The sequence below is a fragment of the Babylonia areolata genome, chromosome 3 (genome assembly GCF_041734735.1).
Source record: "Babylonia areolata isolate BAREFJ2019XMU chromosome 3, ASM4173473v1, whole genome shotgun sequence".
Taxonomy (NCBI): Eukaryota; Metazoa; Mollusca; class Gastropoda; order Neogastropoda; family Buccinidae; genus Babylonia; species Babylonia areolata.
Window position 1 is genome coordinate 56,446,070 of NC_134878.1, and position 20,000 is coordinate 56,466,069.

The 20,000-nt window shown below is 46.2% G+C and overlaps 1 protein-coding gene across 1 annotated transcript in view; it reads right to left on the reverse strand.

Moving 5' to 3' along the window:
• The window catches only part of LOC143280385 (receptor-type tyrosine-protein phosphatase T-like), a 230,871-nt gene that overhangs the window by 135,497 nt on the left and 75,374 nt on the right, over positions 1-20,000 (reverse strand). The window contains exons 11-13 of the mRNA XM_076585020.1: positions 17,134-17,203; positions 16,083-16,189; positions 14,183-14,378 (exon numbers count right to left, since the gene is read on the reverse strand). Coding sequence (XP_076441135.1) covers positions 14,183-14,378; positions 16,083-16,189; positions 17,134-17,203 — 373 coding nt within the window. The remainder of the gene's footprint in view (positions 1-14,182; positions 14,379-16,082; positions 16,190-17,133; positions 17,204-20,000) is intronic.

Here is a 20,000-nt window from a genome sequence, read left to right on the forward strand (position 1 = left end):
GCTGGCAGCTGACCAGAGATGGGGCATGTGGTCATCAGACGGGTTATACGTTAAGCAGTACCCCCCACACCCCCACACCCAAACCACTCCCACCCCCTCGCCCCTGCTTGGCAGTAACGAGGGACGGGCGGTGTACAGGTGGATTCCGGAGGGTGGAGGGGGGGGGGTGTGTGGAGGGGAGGGGGGTATTTTGCTCCAGGGAAGGTGGTCACTCATCAGTCATTGGACGTCTGGGTTCAGGCAGGGGGATACCTGAAGGGGATTTACTTTTCTTTTCTGGCAGTGTGTGTGTTGTGTTGTGTTGTGTTGTGTTGTGGTGTGTGTGTGTGTGTGTGTGTGTGTGTGTGTTGTGTGTGTTGTGTGTCCTGTGTTGTGTTGTGTTGTGTTGTGTTGTGTTGTGTGTGTGTTGTGCGTGTGTTGTGCGTGTGTGCATGTTGTGTTGTGTTGTGTTGTGTTGTGTTGTGTTGTGTGTGTGTGTGTGTGTGTGTGTGTGTGTGTGTGTGTGTGTGTGTGTGTGTACAAGTATATAATCTAATTATGACGTATGCATGAATGCAGATATGTATGCATGCATGTTTGTATGTGTGCATGTATGATACATGTAGGTGTGCATGCATGCTCACATGTATATGTCTACGAACACGCTCATGCTCACATATACACATACACACATACGAAAACACACACACTCTCCCTCCCTTACACACACACACACACACACACACACACGCGCGCGCGCGCGCGCTTATACCCCAGACACACAGAAGCACACGAGAGAATATCCGATATCTAGTTCCTCACCACCGTCTCTTAGAAAACCAGACGTCGGCTATAGACCTCTCATGAATGGAACATTTCTGTAGCTGACATGGCTAAATGTACCCCCCCCCCCCCCGCCCCCATCAAAACCTCCTCGGGGAATTTTCTCAACTACAAGAAGCAATTCAATGGTACATTAAAAAAAACAACAAAAAAACACAACAAAAACAAAGCAAAAACAACAACAACAAACAAACAAACAAAAAAACAAACCCCCCAGTATTCCTTCAGGACTGACAAGGTGCTCAACTCGAAAATATGTCAATGTAAATTCACGCTAAACATTCGATCATAACATCAAATTATCGATCAACCTTCTCCAGTGACTGTGATGTCGAACGAAAACCAAACTCTACGCGACAGGACTAGGTCGTTCAAAACATCATGTGGTCAACCGGATTCGTTCAGAAGTCACCCTGCATTACTAGTCGGGAGAGACTTCTTCTTCTTCTGCGTTCACTCGTATGCACACGAGTGGGCTTTTACGTGTATGACCGTTTTTACCCCGCCATGTAGGCAGCCATACTCCGTTTTCGGGGGTATGCATGCTGGGTATGTTCTTGTTTCCATAACCCACCGAACGCTGACATGGATTACAGGATCTTTAACGTGCCGTATTTGATTTCTGCTTGCATATACACACGAAGGGGGTTCAGGCACTAGCAGGTCTGCACATATGTTGACCTGGGAGATCGTAAAAATCTCCACCCTTTACCCACCAGGCGCCGTCACCGTGATTCGAACCCGGGAGAGACAATTGATGGGAGTAATCGGGGCGTGGGGGGGGGGGGGGGGGGGGGGGGCTGAGGGGTGGAGAGGTGTAGGGGGCGGGGGGCGGGAGGGGGGGGGGGCTTGCCCTTTATAATAGGGAGGGTCCAATGATGCCACACTCCTTATAACTGGTAGAGTCCACTGGTGGGAGTGATCGGACAGATTTACCAGCCTTGATAACAGGGAGAGTCCATTGTTAGTGATGATCAGGACTGACCTATCAGCCTTGATAATAGGGAGAGTCCATTGTTAGTGATGATCAGGACTGACCTATCAGCCTTGATAACAGGGAGAGTCCATTGGTAGGGATGATCAGGACTGTTCTATAAGCCTTCATAACAGGGAGAGACTTTCCCATGAGAGCAAAAATAACAACATCATCATCATCAACAACAATCATGATACTACTACAACTACTACTCCTCCTATTCCTACTACTACTACTAATAATAATAATAAGAAGACGACGACGAACAATAAGGATAATAATAAATAGCATTTGTGGAGCGCATGTTGGTTAGGAAATTCATCGAGCAACAGTCCGACAAAACGGATGACACTCAACAATACGCTTCGTCTCTTCCCCTCTTGAGTCCAAGGTACATTGTAAAGGAGTCAGCAAAGGAAAGAAAAAGAAAAAGAAGAAAAAAGAAAAGAAAAAAAGAAACCCGATAGATCTCTGATGTGGTTCGAACCGACGATCTCTCTAGCTCTCTCTCTGGTAGTCAGTCCGCGGCGGATCTAACCACGGTGCCACAGCGAACTTAATTGTACAGGCAGATAGATATATAAACGCTGTTCCGTGTCTCGTAGCAGCAGCAGCAGCAGCAGCAGCCACAGACAGAGTTCAACACGGTGCTCATTGATCTCCCCACCAAGCTTAGCCCCTGCCAGCGAGGATGCATACATCAATGTGCCAGAGCCGCCCTAGATAACGGAAGAACTCTGTGTGTGTGTGTGTGTGTGTGTGTGTGTAAACGATACGTCTGACCCGATAGCTGGTGTCTGGTTCAGGCAACTGGCCGGACAATATAATTGGCCAGATGGTCAGGAGGACAACAGATCCCTCAGCTACTGTCACCAAAACGATCAGGGTGATGGTGGTAGTGGTGGTGGTGGTGGGTGTGTGAGGGTTGTTGGGAGGAGTGGAGAGGAGGAGAGGAGGAGGCCGTTTGGGAGGGGATGGGCTTTGGGAGGCTGCCCGAGTACCACCGGTAGGATTGTTGTTAGCCCATGAAATATTTACTCCGGAGTGCTTTGGACGTAGGAGAAAAGAAAAGCTGCAGGCAGCACAGCGATGGTTGTTAATTATGTATGCAGAGATATACGTATGAACGTATGAGTCAGTGTTTGTATGGAAGTATAATTATGAATGGGTTTGATGGATGTGTGTGTGTGTGTGTGTGTGTGTGTGTGTGTGTGTGTGTGTGTGTGTGTGTGTGTGTGTGTGTGTGTGTGTGTGTGTGTGTGTTAGTGTGTGTGTGTGTGTGTGTGTGTGTGTGTGTGTGTGTGTGAATCAACTATCATTACAAATCCACCCATCTGTTCATTTTGTCAGTTTATTTTGGTCCGTCTGTCTGTTTAAAAACATGTGTGTTTCACTGAAACATTTCTCATTTCACATCTGTCCCTTCCATCACTCCCCCCCCCTCTCTCTCTCTCTGTCTGTCTCTTATCTCTGTCACTGAAAGCATTTATTTACATCATGATATTTTGACGTTTGTTTTGCCTTCGTTTTGAAATAGCGGGGTGTGGCTAACATCATTTGGTTTGAGTTCTGCATTGTGTAGGGAATCCTTTATGTATGTGAAGAGGTGGGAATTAAAAAAAAAACCACACACACAAAAAAACACAGCAAACAACTCTTTAACAGGAACCTAAACAGAGTAGGTAACTGCGTCTCCATCATACCTCCGTAAGTAAGTAACGTGTGTTTTACAGTACAGTTCTGCCTACTGTGTGGGTGTGGGTGTGTGAGACGACAGTGGTGGTATTCCTTACACACAATAACATGGGGAACAGCAGCACCTGTGCTTTTACGGTTTCTCGAGAGACCGTCCAGAATTGTTGTTGTGATTACCGACGTCAAGGGAAGACAACTCCGATGCATATAGCAACCTGGAGTTGCGCATGTTACTAACAAGACTGAGAAGATACGAATCCGTTTAAAGCTGTGTATGGGAGGGGAGGGGTGGGGGATGTGCGGCTAGGGGAGCGGGGGGTGGAGGATGGGCGGGGGGTAGAGGTGTTGGGGGGCGGGTGGGTGGGGGGCCGGGAGTGGGAGTGGGGGGCATGGGATAAGCAGCGAGGTGGTGATGCCATGGAAACGGCAAGGAACTTCGGAGAGAAGAGAGAGAGAGAGTGAGAGAGAGACAGAGAGAGAGAGAGAGGGAGGGAGGGAGGGAGAGAGAGACGGGGGTCTGGAGGTAAGAAGGGAGGGAGAGTGAGAGATAGGTAGATAGGTAGACAGACAGAGACAGACAAGAAGACAAGAACACACACACACACACACACACACACACACACACACACAGAAAGAGAGAGAGACAGAGACAGAGAGAGAGACAGATATATATATAGAGAGAGAGACAGATAGATAGAGAGAGAGAGAGAGAGAGAGAGAGAGACGCTGAAGCTGTCCACAAACCCACTGCCACTGGTACCGCCCCTGAGATCTAAACAATTTGGTGCCAGAAGAAGGAGAAGGAGAAGAAGTGCCAGAAGAAGAAGACGAAGTGCCAGAAAAAGGGAGGGAAAGAAGAAGAACGGGGGTCTGGCAACGGGATCTCCAGGCCAGACAAATGGAGACGACGGAGCATTCCGCACCAGCAGAGCACGTTTCACGCTCAGACACACCGGAGGAAAGTACCAGACCATCACCAGCAGCACAGCAGCAACAGCAGCGGGTGCATACTGTCAAGTGGAGGATGTGAAACCTTCTGGAAATTGCCGCCTTCTTTGATAGAAGAGCCACAGACAGTCAAGGTGTTGGGCCCCGGCACTAAAGACGTCATAACTCACCTCCTCTTCCGACACGCCCGCCTACCTATTCCGCGCACTATCCCCTCCCCCCCGCCCCTTCCTCCCTCCATCATCTGTACCCACCCACCCAGCTATTTGTTTTCGCTTCTTCTCTGCTGTCCCCCTCTCCCTCTGATCTAAATGTTTATCATCACATATACGGAGAATTTCATGACAGTGGTTTGATTTGTCCATTAGGTAAAGAATCCAAAGGTGATGAGTATTTGTTCTAGTGCTGTACATTTCATGGTGACAGGAGACAAACGTATATTCCTTCAAAAAATAATGACGTCCTGCCTTTAAATCAAGTTTGTTGGTATCATCTATTGGAGAGAGTGACAATGTATTATCTTTACATGATTCCAGTACCAAAACTCGTTTGACGTGACCGTTGATAATGTATGTACAATATTATATCATAGCAGTGGTGTGCTTGTATGTCCAGGCACACCCCTTTAGGTGGGGCTATGTTCTGATAAAGAATTAATGAATCGCATTTTGATCCTCTTCATCCCCTAACAGTCACCAAAACCGTTTATGTGGGTAAATCAGGTTTGATGAGGAATTTGATGCCCCACACACCGAGGTCTCAGGGACAGGAAGTTCTTTCTTTCTTTTGCGTTCGACAGCTAGCAGTCAGGGTCGAAGTCCGAGGGATGCCACAAACTCGGACGTCCGGTGAAGATCGGCTGCCGTCCCCCAGAGCTTGGTGTTGAGGTCTGCACCCCCATGCCAGGACTGCTGCCGCATCTTCTCATACAAGGGGCAGTCTTGGAGAATATGGGATGGGGTCTGATCAGCCTGGCCGCAATCACATAGGGATGTGGCTGCCACTCCAATCCTCTTCAGGTGTGCTTGGAGGCCGCAGTGTCCTGTGTGAAGGCGGTAGATGGTAGTCTGGTGTCTCCTCTCCAGTGTCCTGATGGGATCCTGGTGTGCCTGGTAGCCTCCGTTCAGGGCGACCCAGCCTCTTCGGAATCTGCTGCGGAGGAGAGTTTTTGCTTCCTCATACGTGGCAGGAACGGTTGGCTGTGTGAGCTGGCTTCCTTCCCTAGCAAGGTGGTAGGGACAGGAAGTGTAGTGTTGTATACTTTTTGTGTCTGTACTTTCCGACAACAGATAACCATCGTAGTAGACATGGCTTGAAGCCAACAACGAAACAACTAACTGTTGTGTTTACTGTGTTGTCTACTATGAACTGCACTGCACTGCGCTGCTGAATGTCATATTACGCTGTACATACATGGAAATATGTACCAACAGATATAAAATCCGGAGAAACTAAAGAACAAAAGAAATGTGAAAGAAAAAAATGCAAGCTTAAGGAGCCGAAGTTCTTCCTGCAAGAAAGAAAAGCAGCCAAGGTTCTTCCTGCACGAATGTCACATAAGTTAAAGCAAATACACACACCCGCGTCAAAGCCTGACGAGGTCAGAACAGAACTCAGACTGGATCACGGCTCTGTTGCCATCATACACACCTTCCTTCCCAGCGGACCACCAGCTCCCCACGAACCTCCAGAAACATCTACAGATTCCAGAATGAACAGAAACGTTTACAGTGTTGGATGGAGCATTGATAAACATCACAAACTCGATTTATTCCAGAAAGAATAGAAACCTTTACAGTGTTAGGTGGACTACAAATACATGTCAGAAACCTCCATAGACTCCAGAATGAACAGAAACGTTTACAGTGGTGGACAGAGCATAGGTACACATCAGAAACCTCCATACATTCCAGAATGAACAGAAACAGAAACTCTAACAGTGTTGGGTGGAATACAGGTACATGTCAGAAAACCCCATACATTCCAGAATGAACAAACTTTTGCAGAGTTGGATAGAGTGGAGGTACACGTCAGAAACACCCATAGATTCCAGAATGAACAGAAACGTTAACAGTGTTGGATGGAGCAGAGGTACACGTCAGAAACCTCCACATTTTCCAGAACGAACAAATACGTTAACGGTGTTGGATGGAGCAGAGGTGCACGTCAGAAACCTCCACATTTTCCAGAACGAACAAATACGTTAACGGTGTTGGATGGAGCAGAGGAATAGGACTGACAGGAAGGGGGTAATGACAAAAGTGTTGGGAGATGGAGGGCGAGAAAGAAGGGGCAAGGGCTGTGGTTCTAACGACAACGATCCATTTCTCGTCATTCTGGACTGTTTCCAGACAAATTGAAGAAGTGATGGCATGGGGTGCGCGGACGGCAGGTGTTGGAGGCATGGGGTCTGTTACATCTACACGTATTGCTCTCCCCTTGATGGAAGAGTAGAGAGTAGTCCGCGGACACGACGAAGTCTTGAACTGATCGCTATGCACACTGACCTCGTAACTCACGTCCCCTCTGACCTATCTCGCCATTACCATCCACCAATATGTATATCATCCCCATCTCAGACGATCTATTTCTTTTTCCTTTTTTTTTCCCTTTGTGCACATGGACATCATAATTCACGTCTTATCTGACTTGGCCTTCTACTATTTTATCATCCACACACACACACACACACACACACACACACACACACACACACACACACACACACACACACACACACTTTTACTCTGTGCACATGGACATCATAATTCACGTCTTATCTGACTTGGCCTTCTACTATTTTATCATCCACACACACACACACACACACACACACACACACACTTATATATATATATATATATATATCCCCACCTCAGATCAACTGTTGTTGTTGTTTTACTATACGCACATGAACACCATAACTCATATCTTATCTGAACTCTCTCTCCACCATTTTACTATCCACCACTATATCATTCCAACCACAGACCATCCCTCCTTCTCATCTGCTTTGCTTCTCTTCCATCATCTGATGTTCTCGGTGTTATTATTTCTTTTTAATGAGGCTGTCACTGTAAAAACAATGACAAAAAAAAAGTAGATCTTTCTTTGTAATATTTCAATGTTATATGTCGTAATAAAAACAGGTCTTTAAAAATTTGTATCGTAATTTCGAGAAAGAGCAAACAAAGAAAATGAAAAACGAACATAAAAGGAAAGACTAAAATGGCTGAATTGATGATTTATGTATACCCCCCCCACACACACACACACACCCGCATCCCCCCCCCCCTTTTAAAAAATAAAAATAAAAAACCTCCCACTGGTCGAATGTTGTGGGGCTAAAAAAACAGTCCGTGCTGCACCAGATTCGAAGCCTAACGAAGCCAGCCGACCCAATAAGAGTTGTGTATTCGTTTCGTCAGGAGATGCAAACCGGAACAGACATACGTGTGTCATTACGGATTGCTCTCTCTCTGCCCCCCCCCCCCCCCCCTTCCTGCTTCCTCTCCCCATCACCAACTCGCCCCCTCACTCCCACATCTCCCACATCTCGGTAAATGACCCCATAAAATCTCCAGAAAACTCAAGAATGGTCTCATGAAGAAACTTTTACATTGCTGGACGGGGGCAGAGAGGAGTACACACGACTGACAGAACTGGTAAGTTTTGAATGGGAGGATATGGGGGGATGGGGGGGGAGGTGTTTGGAGGGAGGGGGAGGAGGGGGAGGGGGGGGAGGGACTTTGAATTATCAATGGTCCATTTCGTAATTTTGTACCAGTGAAAAGGGTTTTCCACATACACTGCAGAAGTAGTGCCAGCAGTGGTGAAGTCAGCATATATTACATTATGGGTGTGCAGGGACTGTAACATATGGCCGTATTACATTCCCCCTTTATGAAAGAGGGACTGGCAGGAGCAAAAAAAAAAAAAAAAAAAAAAAAAAAAAAAAAAAGAAGGCCCTGGAAGGTTATCATAACTCAGGTCTCCTCTGACCAACCCTGCCCACAAATCTGTCATCTCTCCGCCACACGTACTTCTTCCACGGACCATCAATTCTCTCTCTCTGTGTTCTGTCTGCTGTTATACACAATCCTTTCTGACACCCTAACTATCATCATCTTTGGCGATCACGGCTGTATATTTGGCTGATGCAAAAAACACCACCACCATCAAAGAAAACAAACAAACAAACAACAACAAAAACAACAACGAACAAACAAAACAAACAAACAAAAAGACAACAACAACAATAAAAAGATCCAACAAAACAACAACAAAACATTCATATCTCTCAAGACTGTAAGTGTTTACAAGAAAGAAAAAACAATATATTCAAGAAAATAATGGAAGAAAAAAAAAGAAAGAAGAAATTAAGAATTTGTGCATAAAAATAAGTAAAACCGACGAACCTCTTCTTTGGCTCATTCACCCCCCTCCCCACCCCACCAACCCCCACAACACCCCTACTCTCCTAAACGATAACACGCAAATGTAAAAAATCAACACCATAACAAAATGTCTACAATCACAAGTATGTGTGACGGGCTGGGGCAATAACAAAGATTCCTCCTCCCCCTCCTTAGGCTGAATAACACAGGACTTGGGGGAAAAAAAATCAGTGCTGCACCCACTTGAAGGCTAACACCGCCAGAGCCATCCATGGTATATTTTCTTCACGTTGTCTGAAGCATGGCTCAGATCACTGGATGCCCTTCTTCCATCCTAAACCACCGAACAGTAACTCCCGAAACATTCCCACTGGGTGGAATTGAGAGTGATGGGTTCTCAGAAATGGTAAGGATGGGGTGGGGCGTGGGAGGGGTGGGGAGGGGTGCCGGGGTGGGGGGGGGGGGGGGCGGGCGGGGGGGGGATGGAGCCGCATAGGGAGGGTTAAAACAGCGAGGGTTCGTTTCACACCAGCATGGACAGTTTCCAGACAAATTGAAGAAGTGCCAACACAGGCGGCACGCGGGCCACAGAAGTAGGAGGTGTGGGGGCAGTAACATCTGGACGTATTTCTTCCACCCTCCCCTGCCCCCCCCCCCCCCCCCCTTAATGGAAGAGCGCAGACGGCGGAAAAGGCAAAGTCCTAGACTCATCACTAAGGACATCATAACTCACTCCTCATACCACACCCCATCTTCACACCCTATGCCAGGCTCGCCCCCCCCCGCCCCTATCCCCCTCCCATACCCCACCCTTTCCTACGTTCTGTCGGCTTCTTCTTTTCCCTTCCTTTTGGCTCTATTTCACTCTGCTCTCTATTTTCTTTTTTCACGGAACGATAGATCAGATATTCTTGTCCTGATGAGGAAACTGATGTCAAATTCACATCTCATAGAACTGAGTGCTTATGTACTGATTGCTTTACACTGCATCAGCACTGCTCTCATTCACTTCGTACTGATGTACTGAAAATACGGTATAATTCATATTTGTTTGTTTTCTTCTATGTTTGCGTATATGAAGCTTATCATTATTTTCTTGATATATTTTATCATTTCTTTTCATTGAGGCCTTCCCTTTCACTTGTTTTCTTTCTTACCCCTAAAGCTTTTCTTCAGTGGGGGAGTGAAAACCTGAGAGAGTGATGACACACAATCCAGATATGCTTACTTCGAAAGCTGAAAAAGTTCCAGACATACTTCATCCACTTTAATCCTCAATCTGTTTCCACGATTTTTAGACTTTGCGTCAATTTGTCTTGGGATTTTTTTTTCTCAGTCTCGCTCTGCTCTTGAAGTAGCTAGAGGACGTAAGTGACTTCTTCTTCTTCTTCTGCGTTCACTCGTATGCACACGAGTGGGCTTTTACGTGTATGACCGTTTTTACCCCGCCATGTAGGCAGCCATACTCCGTTTTCGGGGGTATGCATGCTGGGTATGTTCTTGTTTCCATAACCCACCGAACGCTGACATCGATTACATGATCTTTAACGTGCGTATTTGATCTTCTGCTTGCATTTACACACGAAGGGGGTTCAGGCACTAGCAGGTCTGCACATATGTTGACCTGGGAGATCGTAAAAATCTCCACCCTTTACCCACCAGGCGCCGTCACCGTGATTCGAACCCGGGACCCTCAGATTGACAGTCCAACACTTTAACCACTCGGCTATTGCGCCGGACGTAAGTGACAATCCCAGACAACAAAAACCAACAAATAAAACAAAAAAATAAACACACACACATAAAAAAACCAATGTCCTCACATGCGAATCGCAGGTTATTTCGGAGACTGCGTCGCGACTCAGCACAACAGACACCCACCCGTTTCAAACGCAAAGTGTACGCTTGAAAAGACCACTTTGTTCATTAGCTGCTTGTTCTAATAATATTCTCTGAATACCTTGTTCTGTCCAGATCTCCCTAGAGTTTCTTATCACTATGGACGCGAATGGGTTCCACAAACTTGTGTCTCTCACTATTTCTTTGTGACTGAATGCGAGATACACGCTCCCATTTCTTGACTGATTTAGCTGAAACGTTGATGTCTGACTACTTGTGAAATCCAGCGGTTTTTTTCCCCCAAAACAGAAAACAACAACAACAACACCCCCCCCCCCCCCCCAACAATAACAACAAGAAAAAAAACCTAAAACAAAACAAACAAACAAATGAAACAAAATACGAAAAAACAAAAAACCAAAAAAAACGACAACAAACAAACAAAAACCAAAAATCACCAAAAGCAAAACCACAAAAACCCTGCAGACTGGTCACAGGAAGAGAAAAAAAACAAACCCAAAAAACAACCAAACCTTAACGATACTAAATGGACGAGGAAGTATTGCATGACAGAAGGGATAATATGGAAGAAAGGAGAGAGAAGAGAAGGGATTTCAAAAGGGCAATGGTCCATTTGGCTTCAGCGGAGGGGGGTGAGGGGGGCCGGGGTGTGTGTGTGTGTGTGTGTGGGGGGGGGGGGGTGTCTTCCAGACAAATAGATAAAAAAGAGCACCAGCCTAGCAGTGCCCCACGGACAGCTGGTACGAATTTCCTGGGGACTGGGGACTGTAACATCTGGACGTATCGCTTCCATCCCCCCCCCCCCAACCCTCCTTTAATGGAAGAACGCAGACGGCGGCGGAAAAGACAAGGTCCTAGACTCATGGCTATGGACATCATAACTCACTCCTCATCCCAACAACCCCCCCTCCGCCCCTTCCTCTCACCCTACCAGCTCGCCACCGCTTTCCCTCCAGCCCCCACCTTCTTCTATCTGCTTCTTCTTCTTCTTCTCCCCTTCTCCTGGCTCTATTTCACTATGCTCTTTTCTTCTTCTTTTTTTTTTTCACGGAACAAAGCGATGTTTACCGTGTGGCATTCAAAGGCACATTCAGAAATAACAGAAGTGAGAAGCATTGTGTTATTTTGTATTGTATCACAGTGTACTTGCATCACCCACCAAAATACGTTGTACTGAAAACATTCTAATAATAATCTTTGCTTGTGTTTGTTTTTTTGTATGTTTGAGTGTATGAATCTTGTTAAGTACTCATCTACTGGTCCAGTTTTCCTCTTCTATGCTTCTTATCGTTCTTTTTCCCACCCCCACATAAATCCATTTTCGTCGGAATAGTAAAAAAAAACAAAAAACAAAAACAAAACAAACCTGACAAACTGATGACAGATAATCCCAGTGTACTTTCACCGAAAGGTCGAAACTTTCAGACGAAATCTCCGACTAAGCTTCTACCGATCTCAGTCAGTCCACCTCCACGTTTTTCAACCTAGTGCCCCCGTTTCTTCTTTCTTTTTTTTTTTTAAATCTTTTTTTTTAAAATTTATGTCCGTCTCGCTGTGTGGGTAGTTAGAACTTTGCCGACACTTCTGCACCACAAGACAATGATGCCCTCCTTCACCCGTGGCTTTCAGTCACAGCAGTGTCAGTCAATGCGGGGTTACTGCGTTATTACGTCGCTTTGGCCCAACGCTCGGCTTCAATCACAGATAGACGTTAGCTTACAGCTGGGCCAACAACAAAGTGGGAGCTGTATATCAATGGTTTCTCCGCTGCCATGGGAAGTCATTTAAAAGTTAGTCTTTAGTGAAGGACTATGACTGATAGTTCGAGGCAAGATTTAACTGGCTCTTGAGAGCTGCAACCTTGGGAGGCTAGCTGGCCTTTGGGGGAACCATCCCAACGCCGGCTGTCCTAAAACCCTCTCTTGGCCGAGAGAGTGGGGATGAAACTTGGGCAAGACACTACTCTCCACTATAAACGAATTCTTGCCCAGATTGTCAGCGCAGCTAGCTGCCTCCTCTGCTGTTCTGGTGGTCATAGTCGGACACGACTGACTATAGTACACGTCAGTGATACGGCACAACAGTAGCCTGACGAGGAGGAGAACTGCACGATTGAAACGAAGAGTTAACATCCCTGAGAGCCGCAACAAACCACAAACATGCATGAAAATAACATTTCTAATGCATAACAGGTTGACAGACAGAGCAAATCGATAGGAGTCACTTATCTGAAAAATGGCGGCCATTTAACTCTTGTCGGAAATGACATTTCATTGGCTAGCAGACGGCGGTCAAATGGCGAGACGGTCTTATCACTAAGTTGCCGCGAAAAGTTTTGGACGAGGAGAGCCAACAGATGGGCCTGGTTTGCATCAGTTTGACATGGTACTGTGGATAACACCAAAAGTACAACTTTGTCCCCGATGCGTATACACCCCGGCCTGCTTGTCCACACTTACTGTATAGGGACTTAGCCATGGTTTCACGCTGTCTGTCTGTCTGTCTGTTTCTTTACGATCGTAATTTGTTCGAACTCAAATTCACTACAAACACCCTTTGTGATGTTCCAACAGTTTTAGGCAAATATGGAATGAATCCGCCGCCAATTACTTAAATAGTTAATGGGCTGGTGCTGGATTTATAAAAGTCTTTCTGAATTTTGAATTGAATTTAATTGTAAGGCCACGATTATAAGCTCTTTTCAATTCGACATGCTTTATAACAGTACAGTACTGTACAGTACATTACAGTACAGTACAACACACACACACACACACACACACACACACACACACACACACACACACACACACACACACACATCATATCCCCTCCTCACACACACACACACACACGCACAGACGAACGGTACGAACCCTCCAGCCAGTGTCCACACCATCACTGTCGCAGGAGGGCCAGGGCACACACACACACACACACACACACACACACAATCACCAACACCTCCGCCCCTCCCACCCACACACACAGACAAAGGATACGAACCCCTAACCAGTGTCCTCACCGTGACATTAGCAGGAGGGCCGGGACATCTCCCCTCGTCTCACATCCACCCCCCACACACCCCCATCCACCTATGCACCCACCCACCTATCTCCCCACCCCTCTCCCCCACACTACACACCCACACTCCACACCCACCCACACACACACACACACACTACACACACCCACACCCACACTACACACACACACTCCACACACACACACACACTACACACATACATACACACACACACACAACCACACTACACAATCCACACACACACACACTACACACCCACACTCCACACAACCACACACACCCACACACACCACACACACTACACACACACACACACACACACACACACACACTCCACACACACACAAACACATATCCACACACACACACACACACACAAACACACACACACACACATCCACACTCCACACACACACACACACACAGACGGATACGAACCTCCAGCCAGCGTCCACACCATCACGGTAGCAGGGGGGCCGGGGCCCCGGGCAGTGTGGGCCTTCACAGAGCACAGGTACTTGGTGGCCGGGGACAGCTCCCGCACCACGTGGTCCTCGCTTCCGGCCCCCAGGCGGCGCTCTCGGTAGGTGACCGCCTTCCCGGCCAGCAGAGTCTGTCGCGGCTCACAACCAATCTGCGGAGGACGAGGTGGAGAGGTTGTAGAGGGGATGGGAAGATCGCAACATAAAAAAACCCCAAAAACAAATATAAGCAAAACAAAACAGAACAACAACCCCCCCCCCCCCCCCCCCAAAAAAAAAAAAAACCAAAAAAAAAACACCCGCGCACAGACAATGACTATCTCTCTATCTATCTATATCTATCTAACTGTCTGTATGCATGTCTGTCTGTTTACCAACCCACCCAGAAGAAGAAAAGATCGCGCATTATTAAATAAAAAGAATCATACATACATTGTCTATCTATCTATCTATCTATCTGTCTGTCTACCCGCCAATCCATCTATCTATCTATCCTGTCCTATCTTATCTTATATAATCTGTCTAATCCAATCTAATCTTATCTATCTATCTATTTGTATGTATGTATAAATAAGTAAATGAGAGAACAGTTCCCTGTTCCCTGTTCTAGAGTCCTTGCAGGATTGGTTTGAATGTACACACTGGAGTGATGTCAAGGACTCAGCCAGTGACAAATGATTATGGCGTCTCAGTGTATGATTTCAATGCTCTCTCTCTCTGTGTGTGTGTGTGTGTGTGTGTGTGTGTGTGTGTGTGTGTGTGTGTGTGTGTGTGTGTGTGTGTGTGTGTGTGTGTGTGTGTGTATCAAACCGAAAATATCAAAATATTTGCAAACGATAATATTTGTTGCAATGGGGCTGTTAAGCAAAATAAAATAATAAAAAAGAGAGAAAAAAGAGAGAATCAAATGATAAAATAGTCCACAATCAAGCAAAAGGGAATTTGGATAAAAACCAAAAACAAACAAAAAACCCAAAAACAACAACAACAACAACCAAAAAAACAAACAAAAAAAAAAACAAAAACAAAAACAACGAAAAGCACTGTTTCTATTTAGGAAAAACAAACAAAGAAGTCTCCAAACAACTCTGGGAATGTTTTGACTGGACAGCAGAACATCACTGACAACAACTGACTCACCAGACAGTCAACAGCACTGACAGGAAACCTATCAAAGTAACTAAACACATTTTTTTTTAAACTCTGGATTTGGCAAACCAGAGTCTAATTCTGACATGGTTGCACCCAACATTACCTCCCCACCATCCCAGCCCCCGCCCCCCATTCACGGTTCAAGACAATGAGGTCAGGCTTCAGTCATCTGACAAAGAGAAAACCTGCTGGCCCTGACAAAACATCTCACCAGGCTAGGCCTTTTGAGGAAGTGCGCCGTCCAACTATCTAGTGTCTCTACTGACATCTTCAACATGACTCTTCCGTTAATTAATCAAGTATGGCGCCACACTGCTTTAAGAAATCAGCAGTCATTCCTTGGCCGGGTAGCATGAGGGATCTTTGCAGCGTTAAGTTTGCTTAGAGTTAAGAATGTTCCTCAGTATATGGAGTTTACCATGGGGTTAGGAACATTCTTAACGATAAGCAAAATTAGCGCTGCTAATTTCGCTCATGAGCGAAAAAAATCCCCTTAAAAAACCCCCTTCATTCCTTCATTCTTGGAGCATTAAAAAAACAACAACAAACAACCACATAATAACGACGATAACTGTTGCAATATTCGATAAGTACGTGTCAATGTATTGCGAAAAGTGACAAAACAAAAAACAAACAAACAAGCAAGCAAGCAAGAAAGAAAGAAAACAAAGAAACAATTAAACAACATGTAACAATCATCTCACCGTGTAATGCAAAATACTGCCGCCGTTCGGGTAAGGGGCGTCCCATTTGAGTTCAATCGTGTGCTCTGTTCTGGTGACGTTTCGCAACTTCCTCACCTTCCCTGGAACTGGACAGTGGAAAAGACTCGTATGGTCATTGAATCGGTTACAGCGCTAGGGAGCGGAAGTTCTTGGTAATAAATGACAGCAGCCACAAGAGTAGCAGCAGCAGCAGCAGCAGCAGCAGTAGCAGGAGCAGAAGCACATTAGCGATTGTAAAGGCGGGAACAGATATAGCATTACATAGAATTACAGCCAAGGCTGGCGAAATTTGTTCACGAATGTTTCTCTTCATAAGATGCTCATGTTTGTGTTTTTATTCTGTCTTATAAACCTTAAGGTTTTGTGACAATAATAATATAATCTATATCTATATCTATCTATTCCATAGCAGCAGCAGCAGCAGGATCAAATGCATGGACCGCGGAAGAAAGCGATGCAAGCTCCTAAGCGCTTGCAAAGATCTTTCTTTCAACGAGTGCACGTTGTCATCATCATCATCATCATCATCATCATCATCAGCATCAGCAGCAGCAGCGGTAGGAGTCAAAGTGACAGAAACAACAGCTTTTACATAATCATACAACTGCTGCTACCATTGTCTCATGATTTGACCACCTCTACTGCAGCAGCTGTTGTGGCTAGCAGTGATGGTGACTGACGATGGTGTTGCTGTGTGTGTGTGTGTGTGTGTGTGTGTGTGTGTGTGTGTGTGTGTGTGTGTGTGTGTGTGTGTGTGTGTGTGTGTGTTGTGTGTGTGTGTGTGTTGAGTGAGTGAGTGAGTGAGTGAGTGAGTGAGTGAGTGAGTGAGTGAGTGAGTGAGTGAGTGAGTGTGTGTGTGTGTGTGTGTGTGTGTGTGTGTGTGTGTGTGTGTGTGTGTGTGTGTGTGTGTGTGTGTGTGTGTGTGTGTGAGTGAGTGAGTGAGTGAGTGAGTGAGTGAGTGAGTGTGTGTGTGTGTGTGTGTGTGTGTGTGTGTGTGTGTGTGTGTGTGTGTGTGTGTGTGGTCACTCACTGTCTTCCTCTGTCGTGACGGTCAGAACTGGACTGGCCTCCCCAGTTCCTGCTGCGTTGACTGCTTGCACCTGTTTACACACACACACACACACACACACACACACACACACACACACACACACACACACACACACACACACACACACACACACACACACACACACACACACACATGCGCTCCCGGACACGCACACACACACGCACAAACACACTCATTTCATATATGTATGTAAATATATTCTGCCATGCAAAACGAGAGAGAGAGAGAGATAAAGAGAGAGAGAGAGAGAGAGAGAGAGAGAGAGGATAAAAAGAGCAGTTACAGAGACACAGAGAGAGAGAGAGAGAGAGAGAGAGAGATGTTGGATCAGAGATGAAGGAAGGAGAGAAGGGGGATAAGAAGAGAATGCAAGATATAGAGAGAGCGAGCGAGAGAGAGAGAGCGAGAGAGAGAGCGAGAGAGAGAGAGAGATAGACAGAGAGAGACAGAGAGAGAGAGAGAGAGAGAGAGAGAGACAGAGATAGAGAACTCAAAATGTTTTTTATTCAAGGATTACGATTTTAGGCATGGCCCATTCTTCCAGTCAGTCCTTGCCAGTCTACACCAGCTACAGTAACACATATGTATCTAATGGAAAGGGGTGAAAGAGAGAAGAAGAAGACAGACAGATAGAGGAAGACGGAGAGAGAGAGAGAGAGAGAGAGAGAGAGAGAGAGACAGACAGACAGACAGACAGACAGACAGACAGAGACAGAGAGACAGACAGACAGACAGAGACAGAGAGAGAGAAAGAGAGAGAGGACACACACACACACACACACATGCATATATACACTTACAAACATACATATTTTTTGATAACATATACACACGCACACGCACACAGAGGGTCCACTCTCCCTGTGTCTACTACAGCTGACCTTTCTCAGTGCACCCAAATAATACACCTTCGTTCTGACTCCTCCCACACACATCCTCCCATATCTATTCAGTACACACACACACACACACACACAGACACACAGACACACACACACACAGACACACACACACACACACACACCGAAACAGGACGGTCAGTGGATTTATCAATCACAAACAAATAAACAAACAAAAGAAAGAAGAAGAAGAAGAAGAAGAAGAAGAAGAAGAAGAAGAAGAAGAAGAAGAAGAAGAAGAAGAAGAAGAAGAAGGAGGAGAAGAAGGAGAAGGAGGAGGAGGAGGAGGAGGCGGAGGAGGCGGAGGAGGGGGAGAAGAAGAAGAAGAAGAAGAAGAAGAAGAAGAAGAAGGAGGAGGAGGAGGAGGAGGAGCAGCAGGAGGAGGAGGAGAAGAAGAAGAAGAAGAAGAAGAAGAAGAAGATGATGTAAGAGAGGCCCAGAAAGACAGACATGCAGACATATCGAGACAAACTCCACCCACACACAAACCCTCCCCCCCCCTCCCCCTCCCCTCGTCCCGCCCCCTCTTCCCCATCGTCTTCCACGTTCTCAGCTATCTCCAACCGCACACCGACCCATCCACCCACCCCGCACGCACACACACACACACACACACACACGCACACACACACACACACACACTGTCACGCGCTATAAGAGAGCGGACTAGAAACCCCCACCCAGCACTAACACCCAGACAACACAGACTAAAATAATTCAGGGTTCACATACATTTATTCCATCACACACAGAACTTGACTAATAAAACAACTACAATCTTAGCAAGTAATGATAACTTAAATGATGACAGAATGGATAAATAACACACACAAAAACAACCCCCACAAAACACAGAGCTTTTGAGACACGGCCGCCCGAGCGGCAGTCAGTCCGGAGAATGCTAACAATGAACTTAGGACGTTTGACGAATAGATGAACTGAAGCACTGCACAACACAAGAGGAAAACGAAGACTTGGACGGTGAAGACTGGAAACAGATGAAGACGACGAAACAACTAGAGAGTGATGGGAAGAGGGCAGCAGGAAAACAGCAGTCAAGCAGCAGATGGAGCAGCAACGCTGCCTGGCCAACACACAGGCTGAAGGGGAGATGGTGCAGGAAGTGGGATGCTGAAAACTGCCGACCGTGTACTACTACCCTGACACCGGAAACTAACACGGACGACACATGTCCAGCAGGGCACTCCTACCCTCTGAGCTGGAGCACACCCAACACAGAAAACATGGCCCCCTGGAGGAAAGCTTATCCCCACGTGAGGGTGCCAACTGGGCAAAAAGCCCCAAACTCAACAGACACTGTCTTCCTCCAAGAAGGCCGCGGGCGAAAAGCCTAGAGAAGTGTCACTGACAGAACAGAGAGACTTTAAACTCTGCTCAGCAGTGACACAATCACACAAACGAGACTCCCCGATTGCACGTAGAAAACGCACAACCGGGAGCTAACACACACTAAACGAATGCTCGAATGGGAGAGGGTAAATGGGGAAGGTAATGCACAAAACACTCCACACGAGATTGTCATGAGTTGTGACACACACACACACACACACACACACACACCCTCTTCTCATACACCCCATGCCTCATCTCCCATGCCCACATACCTCCACATCTCCCCCTTTTTTTCCCTCGTCTAGTATCACTAAACAGTGGAAAGACGTAAAACTAAACTAAATTACACTAAACACACACACACACAAACAGACAGACAGACAGACACACACACACACAGACAGATATACACACCACCAGCTTTCATCTTAATGTTCTCATTACAATAGGTCAACAACATAATCAAGAGAACAACAACAACAACAACAACAAAAAAGATAAACTTCCCTACCTTCTTTGATAACAACCGCAGTGGCAGAAAACAACAACAAACAAACAAAACAAACAACAAAG